General features: G+C 45.5%; 1 protein-coding gene across 2 annotated transcripts in view; it reads left to right on the top strand.

Moving 5' to 3' along the window:
* The window catches only part of GRB7 (growth factor receptor bound protein 7), a 567793-nt gene that overhangs the window by 67786 nt on the left and 485465 nt on the right, over positions 1 to 14542 (top strand). For both annotated transcript variants that reach the window (XM_069237430.1, XM_069237429.1), the window contains exon 2: positions 7574 to 7661. In XM_069237430.1, coding sequence (XP_069093531.1) covers positions 7574 to 7661 — 88 coding nt within the window. The remainder of the gene's footprint in view (positions 1 to 7573; positions 7662 to 14542) is intronic.

Here is a 14542-nt window from a genome sequence, read left to right as displayed (position 1 = left end):
TGCTCAAACCATGATTCAGAGCTTGAGGAGTCTTGGCACTGATCCGAAGAAAGAGAAAAGATAATTTGTGTATCATCCGCATAGGAAAAAAGAGTGAGCCCACAGGCAACTACTAGACTTGCCAAAGGATGAACATAGATATGGAATAAAAGTGAGCTTAAAACCGAACCTTGAGGGACTCCTGAAGTCAGGGCCCCGAGGCTTGAATTTAGTATCTGCTGAAAAAACTTAGAACATTCAGGCTGTCAAAAAAGAAATCCGCCATCTCCGAGCTGAGCCTTCAAGAACGAGAGCCTCCAATCTATCTTGTAAGATGAAGTGAGATACATTGGAATTCTGCATCCCAAAATTTTTCAGAATATGTCCAAAAATACATATAACATCTTTTGAATTGGATACGGATGCAGGACACAGGTGAAGGCCACCAAGCCTGCATGCTGCTGCACTGGCCCTACTTTGCTTATCAAGGGAGAATTTTGTTGTGAGGGGTCCCTGGTGTTGCCGAACTGGTGCCAACCAACGGGGAGGTGGCCATTGCTTTGCAGAGGGGCTAGGCGTACCCTGTCTCTAATTGTTTATGGTGATTGAGCCAGTGTACAACAAATTGAGAGTTATGTTTTTGGCTGAGGGGAAGTTTGGAATTTTTTTTCCTGTGTGCACTAGGAAGGGATGAGGTTGGCTTGGCTCGCCCAGATGTGTCAAGTTGCTAGTTGTAAAGAAATAAACAGCTTCTGGAAATGCAAGTGAAGTTTAGAGTAACCTTTTAGCTAAATGGCGAAACATTGTAGCAAAGCTTTCAACACTTTGCAGGAGAGGAGCCAAATGCTGGCCTCTCCAGCTAAAAGGTGGGAATGTTTAGAAATTTGCTTTTTGAAGTTCAGTGAAGGAGGTGTCTTTGATCGCAGCAGCCACTTTAAACATCTGTAGAATTTCAATGAACATCTTGTAATAAAAGTAGCAAATATGCCTCTTGCCAGGAAGATTCAAGCTAAAATATTGATTATTGAATTGAAATAATAAATGAAGGCATGGAGGACTAGCTAATTGTGCAGATATATTTGTAAGTGGCATTTAGTGAGTTTCATGTAAATGGCAAAGTCATCTTTGGGCATAGTTGTTACTACTAAGAAAGGAAGTGACTTGGTTTGGCAGCACTGAGACTGTCAATCACTTTTTCAAAGCATATGTGTGGTTGGTGTTTGGATTTATGTTAAGAAGCTCAGAGGAAAACACGCTGATATTGTAGTTCATATTGGAATGGAGGGCAGGGGAGGCTTATTGGTGCCCTGGCCTCTTTGAGGACACTATTTGCCGGGAAGCATCCTGAACAACGACTACTGAACAACGAAGTCGTGGAAAACGAAAGTGGAACAACACTTTCGTTAACCACGACTTCCTTGTTCGGGGCCTTAACCACGCATGTGCTGAAGCACGCACATGCGTGGTTAAGGCACAGAAGAAGGGACTTGGCTGAGGAGGACTATGCGATCAAGGAGGAGGTAAGTTGGGCTGGGACTGGGGGTGTTTTAAGGGCGGGGGGTCGGGGTATTTTAAGTTTTAGGGGGTGTTGGTCAGGGTGGTTTAAGGGCAGGGGCGGGGGTGGGCAGTCAGGGTATTTTTAATTTTCGGGGGTGGGGTGTGGGGTTCGGGGTGATTTAGGTTTAGGGGTGGGGGAGGTGGGTCAGGGAATTTTTAGTTTTAGGTGCGGTGGCGGGGGGTCAGGGTATTTTTAGTTTTTGGGGCTGGGGTTTGGGGTGGTTTAGGTTTAGGGGTGGGGAGGGGAGGTCGGGGCATTTTTAGTTTTAGGGACAGGGGTGGGGGTGTCGGTGTATTTTTGGTTTTAGCGGTGGGTGGGGGTCCGGGGTATTTTTACTTTTTGAGAGTGGGGGTTGGGGTAGTTTAGGTTTTAGGGGCGGGGTGGGGGATCGGGGTATTTTTAGTTTTGGGGGGTCAGGGTGGTTTAGGGAGGGAGGGGAGGGTTATTTTTAGTTTTAGGGGCGGTTTAGGTTTAGGGGCGGGAGAAGGGGGGTCGGGTATTTTTAGTTTTAGGGGCGGGGTGGATGGGTGGAGGTATTTTTAGTTTTTAGGGGTGGGGGTCGGGCGGTTTAGGTTTGGGGGGAGGGGTATTTTAATTTTGGGGTGGGGATCGAGGTATTTTTAGTTTTAGGGGTGGGGGTGGTTTAGGGGCAGGGAGGGGGGTCGGGCATTTTTAGTTTTGGGGGCCGGGGATCGAGGTATTTTTAGTTTTAGGGGTGGGGGTCGGGTGCTTTAGGTTTGGGGGAAGGGTATTTTTAGTTTTAGGGGTGGGGGCCGAGGTATTTTTAGTTTTAGGGGTGGGAGGTCGGGGTGGTTTAGGTTTAGGGGCGGGGAGGGGGGTCGGGCATTTTTTGTTTTAGGGGCGGAGGTGGGGGGTCAGGGTATTTTTAGTATTTGGGGGTGGGGGTTGGGGTGGTTTAGGTTTTAGGGGTGGGGTGAGGGTTGGGGTGCTTTAGGCTTTAGGGGTGGGGGTTGGTGTGGTTTTAGGTTTTAGCGGCGGGGTGAGGGGTTGCAGTAATTTTAGGGGTCGGGGGTTGGGGTGGTTTTAGGGGTGGGGGAGTCACGGTAATTTTTAGGGGTGGGGGCCAGGGGGGACGCATGCTGGAATCACTAATGCCTTTACCAGGAATGCCTTTACTATGAAAAATCGTTGTTAAGGCATTCGTGGTAAAGGCATTAGTGGTAACAACGAGGTCGTTGTTCCGACCTCGTTGTTCAGGCATGCGTTGTTCCAGCATGCGTTGTTCCGACGTATATTCCTATTTGCCCAAAGTTTACAGAATTTACTGATGTGTATTTTGATTGTCTGCAGAAGCTTGACTGAAGATGCTCTTTATGTGAGACCACGGAAGACTTTGAGACGTGGAGGGGTTAGTAATTCGCTATGCCCTTGAGAAACACTACTTTCCATATTTTACGGAATAGTGCATTATGGATACAATCGAATGCCTTCTTGTCTGTATTTAACCACCTTTTTGTGAAACTGTGCATACTGCACTTAGGTTGGTGATTTGTGTCTTGTTCACAGAATAATGAGCATCCGGTTCACTATGAGCAGGGTCACTGGAATTATGTGATGAGGAGGACTACCTTATGCAGCAGGATTGATTAAATCATGTGCCAAGAAAAGGCAAATTATGCAACCTAATGCAGCAAATTTTGTGAAGGAATTTTTCCACCTGTTTACCTTGTCTGGGAAAAGGTTTTGCCTCACTAATACCAGATGAAGACCCGAATACAGTAATAAGCAACTGAAAAATGACTGGTCAGTCTTTGCTTGAGGCCTTGTGTTGCATGAAAACTCAGGTTGCTGGGTTTTAGTAACTTTTGTTCTGGTTAAGCTAGAAACAAAATGTTTGTTTTGTTAAAAACTGCATATTATGCAGCAGATGATGGATTATGTGGCAAAGGAAGCAAATCTATAATTATGATGAAAACACTGCAAAATTGCATAATTCCAGTGGCACTGACTACCACATGTATGTAAACATGTATCTTTTAGGGAGTGTGAAGACAGAGATCTGACAGCAGGAAGAGAAAGAATTGTATTTGCCTTTTAGCCAGCTCTTCAGTAATGAGGTTTTTTTTGGGAGAGAAAGCTAAGAAAAAGAAAAGGTTGAAAAATATCAATAATGTGGTTTAAGTAATGCACTTATCTCATTGTTGACAAATTCTGGCTAGGTAGGGCTCAGATGGGTGAGACAATGCACCTGTACTGCATTTTTGTTTAGAAACAGAAAAGGCCTGCCTGGCATGGACAGGAATGGGTAAGCGTTGTTAATGCCAACATTCAAACTGGAGCTGAATGATGGGCCAGAGCTGAGGAAGATATAATGAAAGTTCATTTTCTACACAGTTCTAAACCTTTCAATGCCTCAATAGCTGTGGCAATTTTATGTTTTATGTCTCTACTTTCTTTGTGAAATTTTGGTCAAAAAATGGACCAGAGGGACCAGATTGAGATTTCTAGAAAACAAAGATGTTTATGTATTCATGAAATTCAGCAGAGACCGCAACAGTTTAAGTCTTCATCACGCAGGGAAGAGTCACTGCATGGGCTCACCCGTACAAGCCTCCCTCACTAACAAAGCATAGAAAGCATGGGAGACTCTGTGCCAGGGTGCATTTTTCACAAAACGAGTGCAGCATCAATACAAGTGTACTTTAAAGAATGATCAAGTGCATAACTCTCAGCATTAGTGCCAGCTTCCTTTAACTACAAAATAAGCACAGCATGCACAGTATTGGTGTAAGCATCCACATGTGTCCTTAGATTTGTGGGCCATATAGATTTCAGGTCATGTAGTCTGTGTCTGCTGCCAAGCGCCATTATGTTTGGGGGGGGCAGAGGTTCCTGTTAGGTATTGTAGTGTTGGGGGCCCTAGGCCCTCATGCTACTAATATACACATGGTCAGTGGGTTCATACAACTGGCCCGGGGCATGTGAGCCTGGCATCCTTTATTAGCAGGGTCACCGGACTGGTGACGCCTGTGTTGGATGGGTGTTGGGTGAGTGTGGAAGCCAGCCCTCAGCAGAGTGGCTGGTGGAAACACTAGAATGAATCCAGCAGGACACTGTAGGTATAACTGCCCTAAATAAAACTCTATAATCTAACCCATCAATAATTAGAAACAGAAACAACCATAAATGTCACAGAGATACCCTTCCCTGTGGCTGAATTGTGCACAGTGAAACTTTGAAATCTGGTATCAATCTCAACGTCCCTGTTTCATCTGTTGGTGTGATCCTAAGCAAATACTGAATTTCAGTGGCCTCTCTTTTCTCTTATTTTGCCTTTGAAGTTTGGCTTGTGCTGACTCTGTCCCCCCTCTTTCAAACCTTTCTCATTGCTTTCAGGGTGCGTCTCAAGGCAGGTGGGGTAAGGCTGATGAAGGGCAGAATAGAAACCGTAATCCACAAAGGCATGTCTCTCCCTCTCCCCCTTTGTCCTGACAGCTGCAGACTGGAGGCAGCGGTAGACACCTGAGGTCAGATAAGTGCTGGAGGGTTGCAGCACATAGAAAGGGCATGGACATCACCTGCATTCATCGACTATTAGATTGGTCACAGATTCCTGGAGAGCGGTCAGCAGGTCAAGTGCAGGGCCATTTTAGTCAGCGCTTTCCCGCACTAATGGCCCTGTGAATCATGGAGGTGAGAGGGAAAATTATTTTGTCCCCTTATCCTCCCCACCCATGTCCCCTGTGTCTCCTCCACTCCAAAATATGGAGGGGATAATTCTCCCCCGTCCCTCACACTTCCTACGCCCAGATGCCAGAGCCCCAGAGAGTCTCTCTGAGACCCGGGCATCTGTCAGTCCTGAAGGAAACCATTGGGGGGGATGGGAGTAGGAGGTGGTGCCAGGACTCAGAGAGCTCCGTGAGAGATGGTAGAACGTCACTGTCACTGGGGCCTGTACATATCTAGGTGTTTTGGGGGAGACCGGGGGACTCTGGTCTCAGGAGGAGATGCTAGGCCTCTGTCCACTCTCATTGGGGACAGGACATCTCTCAGTATTGGGGGAGGCCGGAGGTTGGGGGCACCAGTCTCAGTGGGAGATGCTAAGCCTGTGTCCACTCATTGGGGCCAGGACATCTTTCAGTGTTGGGGGTCACCTGTCTTCGTGGGAAATGCTAGATCTGTGTCCACTCTCACTGGGGCCAGGACATCTCTCAGTGTTGGGTGAGGAGGGGCAGCGGTCTCAGTGGAAAATGCTATGCCTGTATCCAGGGCCGGCTTTAGCGCCCAGCGCGGTGATCTTTTTTGGCACCCCCCCCCCCCGGGCCTCCTCCTTGGTTTCCCACACTAACATCTCCATAGATCCTCTCACGTGCATTCATTTGTTTTAAAGCGCTGGTAAAGACTGGCTTTGCTAATCTACTCAAATGTCCACATGAAATACAGACATGTTCTTGCAGCAGGCATATTAACTCTCTGTGCTACTTTATGGTGAGTCAAAACTGCAACTAGACAAAACGCGGATCTCTCTCTCTGGCAGGAACATTAATTACAAGAGTTATCTTGACATTTTTATTGCTGCCTGAAAGCTCCATGCTAAAGGAACTCTGCAGCAGGTGCTTTTAAATTGTCAGTTACTGCTCAACACAGCGCCCTCCCTGTGGTCAGCCCACTCCCCTTCTCCAGGTCAGCACCCAGTGTGGACCAGTCGCACTGCCCTAAAGTCAGTCCTGCCTGTATCCACTCTCACTGGGGCCTGAACAGCTCTCAGTGCCCTCGGAGGGGGGAGTTTACACTGGTCTCAGTGGGAGATGCTAGGCCTGCGTCCACTCTCACTGGGGCCAGGACAGCCCTCTGTGCTGGGTGGGAGGGGGGGTGTACACTGGTCTCAGTGAGAAATGCTAGACCTGTGTCCACCCTCCCTGGGGCTTGGACATACCTCTATGCTTTGTGGGAAGCCGAAGCCCGGGGCACTGGTCTCCGTGTGGGAGCTGCTAGGCCTGCGTCCACTCTCTCAGGGGCCTTCAGTGTTGGAGGAGGGCACCTGCCTCAATGGGAAATGCTAGGCCTCTGTCCACTCTCACTGGGGCCAGGACATCCCTCAGTGTAGAAGGGAGGCCGGGGACACTGCTCTCAGTGGGTGAAGACAGAGGGGTATTTACTCTCTCTGGACCCCGGCACCTACCAGTGCTGGAAGGAAGCCATTGGACAATGGAGGATGCAGGACTTAGCGAGAGGTGGTAGAATATGTGGCCAGAGTGTGTCTCGGTGCTGGGTGAAGGCCAGGGGAGGGGGAGGGCTTAGTGGTGGGCACTAGACCTGTAACCACTCTGACTGAGGCCAGGATATCTTTCAGGGAAGGGTGGAAGCCAGAAGGACTCAGTGAGAGATATTATAGTATTAATTTTCATTAGGTGGTTGGGCGTCCCACAGTGCTGGATGGAAGCTATGTGGATGAAGGGTCAGGACTCAGTGGTCCCTCACTGAGGCCAGAGTACCTTGCACTGCTGGGTACAAAAAACAGGTTGGTAGAGGGGACACTGGTCTCGGTCTGAGGTGCTAAAGCTGTACCCTTTGTCACTGGGCCTAGGGTATCCCTGAGTGGTGCTCAGACGGCTGGCTGCGGGACACAGAACTCTGAGATATATGGCAGAGCCGTATTCACTGTCAATGAGGTCAGAGTACATCTCAGTGCTGGGAAGAAGTAAGGCTGGGGTGTGGCCCACTGGTCTCACTGGAAGATGCTAAAATCGTATCCACTCTCATTGACTCCGGAGTATCTCTCACTGCTGGTTGGAGACCAGGGTGGGAGGCACTCACTGGGAGATGCTAGAGCCATATCCACTATCATTGAGACCAGGGTATCTCTCACTGCTGGGTAGAGGCCAGGCTGAGGGGGAAGGGGGGCAACAAGTACCACTGGGAGATGGTAGAGAGTATCCACTGTCACTGAGCCCAGGGTATTTCTCGCTGCTGAGTGTAGGCCAGCAAGGAAAGGCTGGACTTTTCTTGTAACGATGCTGGCGAGCTTCAGGATGAAGTGTTCTGGAATCTGACCTCATATTCCCTTTTTTCCAGGAGAATGAGGACACGAGGTCTGGTTGCAGACTGCGGGACTGGATCCGAGGGAGGCAGCAGCGCCTGGTCGGTCCCAGCCTATGGAGAGGTAAGCGCAGCTTTTGCTGCAAGGCGAGGATGAGAGGTATGAGTAGTCGTTACTTATTGTTACCCAGTGGTAAGTGAATGCTACCAAACTTTACATAGTGAAGGCCAGTGATGTGATGGCCAATAAACATTACACTGTGGATGTCACTCATGTCTACAAACCTTTACAAGGTATAAGTCAGAGAAGTTACTAAACTTCACATGGGGTGTTAGTGATGGCTACTGACCTTTACCCAGTGGAATTCATTTATGATAGCAAAATGTACAAGGTAGAAGTGAGTGATGGCTCCCAAAGTTAACATGACAGATATCAATGCTACTCCTACATTTTACATGGTGGGTGTGAATGGTGGCTGCCACCCATCATAACGTAGATGTCATTGATAAGTACCAGCCTGTAGAAGGGGTTGTCTGATAGAATTTCGATGCTACAAATAACATGTAGACAGAATATTGTGCCCAACATATTGAGGACCAAAATATCGAGAAAGTAAGTGCAAACAGGAAAGCATGGAGTTACCATTCTTAACTCCACATCTACAAACCCTGAACATATATATATACATATATCATCAAGGTGACTATATGTGGAGTTAAGTATAGTAAAACTTTGCTTACCCATAGAAGCTTACTTTCATGATATATTTGTCCTGGATGTTCTTGACACAATATTTTGTCCACACAATATATTGGGAGCAATATTCTGTCTAAACACTTTAGAAGTAGCAGGACAGTAACAGCTGCTAAAGTATATAACATTGAGACCCATACAGGCTACTAATCTTCCCTAAATGTTTGTCTAGTGGTCAAAGTTCACAAGAGGGATTTCTGTGAGGGCTGCTACACTTCACAAGGTGGAAGTGAAAGATGGCCACTAAGCCTTACATGATGGGTGTTTGAGACACTACTAAACTTTACAGGAGGGAAGTCAATGATGGCTTCTAAACTTTACATGGCAGATGCCAGTGATGAATACTAGTTTTACTTGGTGGGTGCTAATGATGGCTACTACATTTTACAAGATAGGTGCTAACAATGGCTACTAACCTTTACAGGATGGATGCCAATGATAGGTACCAACATTTACATGTTAGAGGGCATTGATGATGACTAATAACCCCCAGAATGAATAGCTCAGCAATTGCTGCTAAAGTGTACCAGATGGAGTTCAGTTATCTAGTTGCCAACGATGGCGTTCTGTAGGCGCTACTAACTTTTACAAGTCTGAGTTTGGTTGTTCACTGGTAAAGGTTAAAAAGTAGAGGTTATTAATGACCCGTGAACATTAGTAGTTGGATTTACCAGTGACTATTTTTGAAGCATGTGAGATATATGTGTGGGATTGTTTCTTACAAGTCCTTGGTGGCTGGCTGTTGCCCATCCTGGAATGTTAGTTATACTGTGAAGATTAAACTCCTGCCGGGGCATCTAGACAGGTATATTTTACTACTAATATAGGAGATAGCTACATGAACCCCACAGCCCAGCTCCATTGCAGTCTTTACCCTGGTGCCAGGATAGGCTGGGCTCCTGTGGGTAGCTTCCTGCTCAGCCCTGCTCCCTCACTTGATCTTTAAATTGCGACACACACAGGATAGCATCCCTGACATTACATATAGAACTAACATTCCATGCTGAGCAGCAGAGGACCATGAAGGGGCTTAGGAAAAACAAATCCCAATAGAGCTACCTCCTTTACAGCAAACACATCAACAGAGCCATGTAGACATTATGTGTATGGCTGCAAGGCTTTACAGGGAGCCTGCTGATGTTTACCGATGCTATGTTGGTAGTAAAATGTTAAGTCATTAATGATTTCTAAACTATCTAAGATGTTATGTCAACAAGGGCTCTAAAATTGCACAAAATGTTGTGGTAGTGGTGATATACTGAATGTGCAAGATATTCAGTCAACAATGGCCGAAATTATTTGCAGACTATTGATTTAGTGATGACTCCAACAGGTAGCTGTAAATCAGTGCTTAATTTGTAAAAAACAAAAAAAAGTGCCAGGGCTCTCAGAGGCCACTGTAGCTAACACCACACACTGATCCCAGAAGTGCTACCAATGATAATATTAACACAGCTACTAACAATCACACTCCTACAAGTGTGACTTTTCAGACTAATGCTGGCCCCCAAGCTATGAGAATGGTTTGGGTGGTCAGTATTAGTAATTGTTAATGTATATTGAATTAATTAGCAACTGTTATTGTGCTCATCTCTTAATTAGACAAGCCCCGGTGATGGTAATTAAGTGCCGGTGCTGAGCACCGGAAACCACTGGCTCAAATTAAGCACAGCTGTAAATGCCAATGTAAAATATTTTGAATGATGGCCCTACAGCTTTACACAGGGGACCAACGCTTTCAGAAGATGCTAGCGATGGTGCCAAATTACTAAAAAAAAAAACTGAAAAATAGCCTCTTTCGTTGATAACTAGCTCTCCTCCAGCCCAAGCAAATTGCTTGCAGCACTGCAGATACATGTATAATTCTTTTAACACAAAAGGATGATGGACGGAGTGTTGAAACTTTTCAAACACTCACGCCCAGTCACAGATCTGGGTTTAATCCATTGTTATTTTCCTCACCATTCCACCCCAGTTTGGACCAGCCATATGCAAATCAGTCTTGACCCTGTTCCTCATGGGAACAGCCCAGCCCATCCAGTGGCACAGTGAGCAAGGGACCCACGTCTGGGCATACCCTTCCCACTTAGGGCAACTATAGCAACACAAAAAGATGTTGGAAGGAGTGTTGAAACTTTTCAAACACTCGCCCCCAGTCACAGATCTGGATTTAATCCATCGTTCATTTGCTCACCATGCCACCCCAGTTTGGACCCAGCCATATGCAAATCAGTCTTGACCCTGTTCCCCATGGGAACAATCCAGCCCGAACTGCCAGGCCAGGTCCTCCTTGGTCTGGAAACAAGCATCCTGGGACCGGTTTCAGGGTATCACCCTTCATCAGCTAGGCTAGCTTGAATCCAGTGGCACAGTGAGCAAGGGACCCACGTCTGGGGCATTCTTCTTAGGTGCACCACGCTGATAATGACTGCTAGTGACCATATAGATAGACTGTCTCTGATTTTCCCCATCTTATATTGGGTCTTCAGACTCCTCAGTGGCACTTTCATTGTGGTGGTGATTGAGACCATCCACCTTGCTGCTGGTCCTCCTCTTCCTCCCGTTCCTTTGTGTTTCCCTGCATCACCCTTCATCTTTTTCCAGCATCTCGGTTTTTTTCCCAGTTAAGCTGTCAATGGATCTGACGCTGGTGAAGTTTACAAGATCTCAAGGGATTGATGAATGAACAAGAGTACCGGAAGTTCACTCATTGATACCTATAGAGCCTTTCCCAATATCCAAAGGGGAAGAGAGGGTATTAAAGCGCTGTCCTGACCAACCTACCACTATAGACTCATCACTATTATGACCATAGAGCTCTGGCTTGGGTTAATCACTACACCCTACTTTCTGCGCATTTATGCCTTGCACTGACAGACTTTTTTTTTCCAAGAAAAGGACGCAACTCATCACCCACACATGGTGGCACGGATCCCAGAATGAAGGGTTTACGGATTTCCCTGTCCCACACCTTAGTTGTGATGAACGTGGAAAACCTTATAAGATATTGAAACTGTCACAAATGCCATACTTCACAAAATACTGGTATTAATTATTCCCATATTGTACCAGGTGTGGGGTCAATGGTGGTTGGCAAACTTTAACGAGGGGTATAGAAGAATCTGACCACGGAGCAGGGCCACGTGAACCCCCGAATCTGCCATATCTTTACTTCAGGAGACTCTACACACCCACCACCAGTTTCTTGCCTTTCTGTACCTTGTGTGGCGAGAGCGAATTTGGTACCATGGATTGTCCCCGTCTAGTACACATCTCTTGGTTGCCCCTGCAGGCAGCAGCCTGTGAAAAGAGAAGTTCCAGAGCTAAGATTTGTATAGCCCCACGCAAGATTACAGCTTGCAATGTGGGCGCTCCCACTCTCCTAGCAGGAAGGAGGTTTTTGAAGTTGTGTTGCAATCTGGTGCCCTCTTGTGTCTTCTCATGGTGACGCCAAAAACTAGATGCCTGCAGTGGCTTAATGCGTAGCATTCTGGAAGCTTGGCCAGGTGTCACTGAGTAGTAAAGTGCAGGTATTTGTTTCGGAAGTTGTTAGTCACGTGATGGCCTATTAAGGCGGGAAAGCCTGGTGTACACAGTGAAATCTCGCTGAAGCAAAGGAGAGGTGGGACAAACGGGCATGGTGAGTGATGCGCTGTAGGCAGGCCTTCCCCCTCCACGAGGACCCATGAAAACGTTTCAATAATGTGCCCACCGCCAGGGTGCCAACTTAAGAGCCCCACGACCCTCCTCTTATAAATATTGGCACGCTAAATTCATACACGAGCATGTGCTTTCCTTCCAAGCAGCTGTGATAGTTTTGGTTGTTTATCCAGCTGCCTGGACCCGGTTGCCTGGACAAGGCTCCCTCACACACATAAAGTATCAATTTCAGGGACACACACATGGCACTGCCATGCTGCCAAAGTGTTTTAGATAAGTAGATAATTTACAGCCTTTGTTTTTCTTTGGCAGCAGCACAGATCCCCTTGCCTTTCTATAATTAACTTAATACTTCAGAGTGCAGATGTGTTTTTTAGAGCAATATAGGATGCCCAGGGGACATAAATCTAAATGCATTTTTAAGTCTGCCTTGGCAGCGCAGCTGTCGCTGAACCTTATATGATCAATGAAAAGGAGCTTTCCAAGAAAAACTGATAGAGGGGCTTAGGCTCTACCCACATGCTGGTTTCTCTGACAAGAGGATTTGATTGGCCCAAAGTTGTGTGCTGGCAAAGTTTATACTCAATGCAACAGAACTGAGTTTGTTATGGTGTAAGCCAGTGATCAAAGCAACAGGCCTGATCGGTTTATTACGAAATGTAATGATAAAGACAGTAGGCCTGATACATATAGTAGAGTAAAGTCAATAGGTATCTAAGGATGGATTGTTTTCACTCTATATAAAAACATTTGTTAAAGTCAATGTGCCTCCAACAGTGTATTGTTATCACAATATGTTACAGGCTGATGACAAGTGTTTTGTCACCTGGAATCTCCCGGATTGCCGTAGTAGGCAAAGGTTTTGGAGCTAGTTACCCCTTTGACAAACCGTGGACATAGAAGATTTTCTATGTAAGAATCCTTGTTAGAGCCTGTTAGGAGAGATAGTATTTTGCTTAGCCAACAGTCATTTTGTATACTGTTTTAGTTTTATGACTGTGTGTCTGATGGTTGCCTTATGGAAGAGCCTAGGCTCAAAATAGAAGTGCTGAGTTGGTTATGGCGAAAAGCTATAGACCTGATTAGTGCACTAGGAAAAGTTATGTCCGAAGCCCTAGGTCTGACCAGCTTATGAAAAGTTATGACAAAGACAGTACGTCTATCTTATTTATTGTGAGAAGTATTTGTTTAAACCAGCAGGTGTTTAACAGCTGAATGTTATCAAATGTAATCTCTAAAATTACAATAGTATGCAAGGGATTTCACATTGGCCAGCTACTCTGGCACAAACCCTGGGAGGTTTCACTGTCATGATTCTTGTTAGGCCCTATTGATAGGGGTTATAAATTGTTTTGTAAATTGTTTTTTTCATATTTGTAACCTTATAATTGTTTGCATGATGGTTGACAGTTTATATGAACTTAAATAGGCCTGTGTTGGTTATCATGTAAAGACAATGGTAAAGGGTATATGCCTTATTTGTTCATTGGGACGTCAAGTTGGATCCATAGGTTTTATCTGTTTATTTTGAAACATTATGACAAAGTCAGTAAGGATGGCCTACTTATTGTGAAAAGCATTTGTTAAAGGTAATAGATTTTTAGGAGGGACTGTTATTGCACTTTGCTAAGGCCAGAAATCAGGTATTTTGTTTCATGGAATTTCACAGATTACCATAGTATTAAAGAGTGTTTGTGATGTTGAACCACTCAAACCAAGCATAAGGATAGAAGAATTCCTTAGACAAAGCCTGAGTTGGTCATGGTGACAAGCAATAAATATACCAGCTATAGGCCTAATTGGTGTGCTGGGAAATGTTATACCAGAGCCTATAGGTCTGGGATGTTTATTATGAAAGTTGTGGTAAAGGCAACAGTCCCGGCCTTTTTATGTGAAAAGCATTTGTTAGTCAATAGGCCTCCAACAATGAATTATCGCACTATGTTATAGATTGATGACAGGTATTTTGCTACACGGGATCTCACTGATTACCATAGTAGGCAAGGGTTTTCGCTGTTAGTCACCGACTCTGACAAACCATGGTCGTAGAATATTTTCACTGTGGTGATCCTTGTTAGACTCCATTGAGAAAGATTTATATATTTTTGTCAATATGTAATTCTGTACCTATTTGTAATTCTATAACTTTATTCATGATGCTTGCCAGTTAATGTGCCCTTCGGTATTCCCGTGTTGGATATCGTGTCAAGCCCATGGTATAGGCTTAGGCCTAATCAGTTAACTGGGAAAAGTTATGCCAGATTCCTTAGGTGTTATCTGTTCATAAAGAAAGGTTATGAAAAAGCTAGTAGGCACAACTTACTAAATGTGTAAAACGATTGGGGCAAAGGCAAAACGCACAAAATGTTTAAGGGTGGATTGTTATTACACTGTGCTAAAGCCCAAAGGCAGGCATTTTGTTTCATGAAATCTCACAAACTACATTAGTAGGCAGGGGTTTTTATGATGGTGACTCAGTCGAACACACCATTGGGATAGATTTGCACAATACTACTCCTTAATAGGCTCTATCAGCAGGGAGTTTATATTGGTTTGACCTTCGTACTTTTGTACATATTTGTACTGTGCTA

This window comes from Pleurodeles waltl, chromosome 6 (genome assembly GCF_031143425.1).
Source record: "Pleurodeles waltl isolate 20211129_DDA chromosome 6, aPleWal1.hap1.20221129, whole genome shotgun sequence".
NCBI lineage: Eukaryota > Metazoa > Chordata > Amphibia > Caudata > Salamandridae > Pleurodeles > Pleurodeles waltl.
Note: the sequence above shows the minus strand (reverse complement) of the source record. Positions and strands in the feature narration are given on the sequence as shown.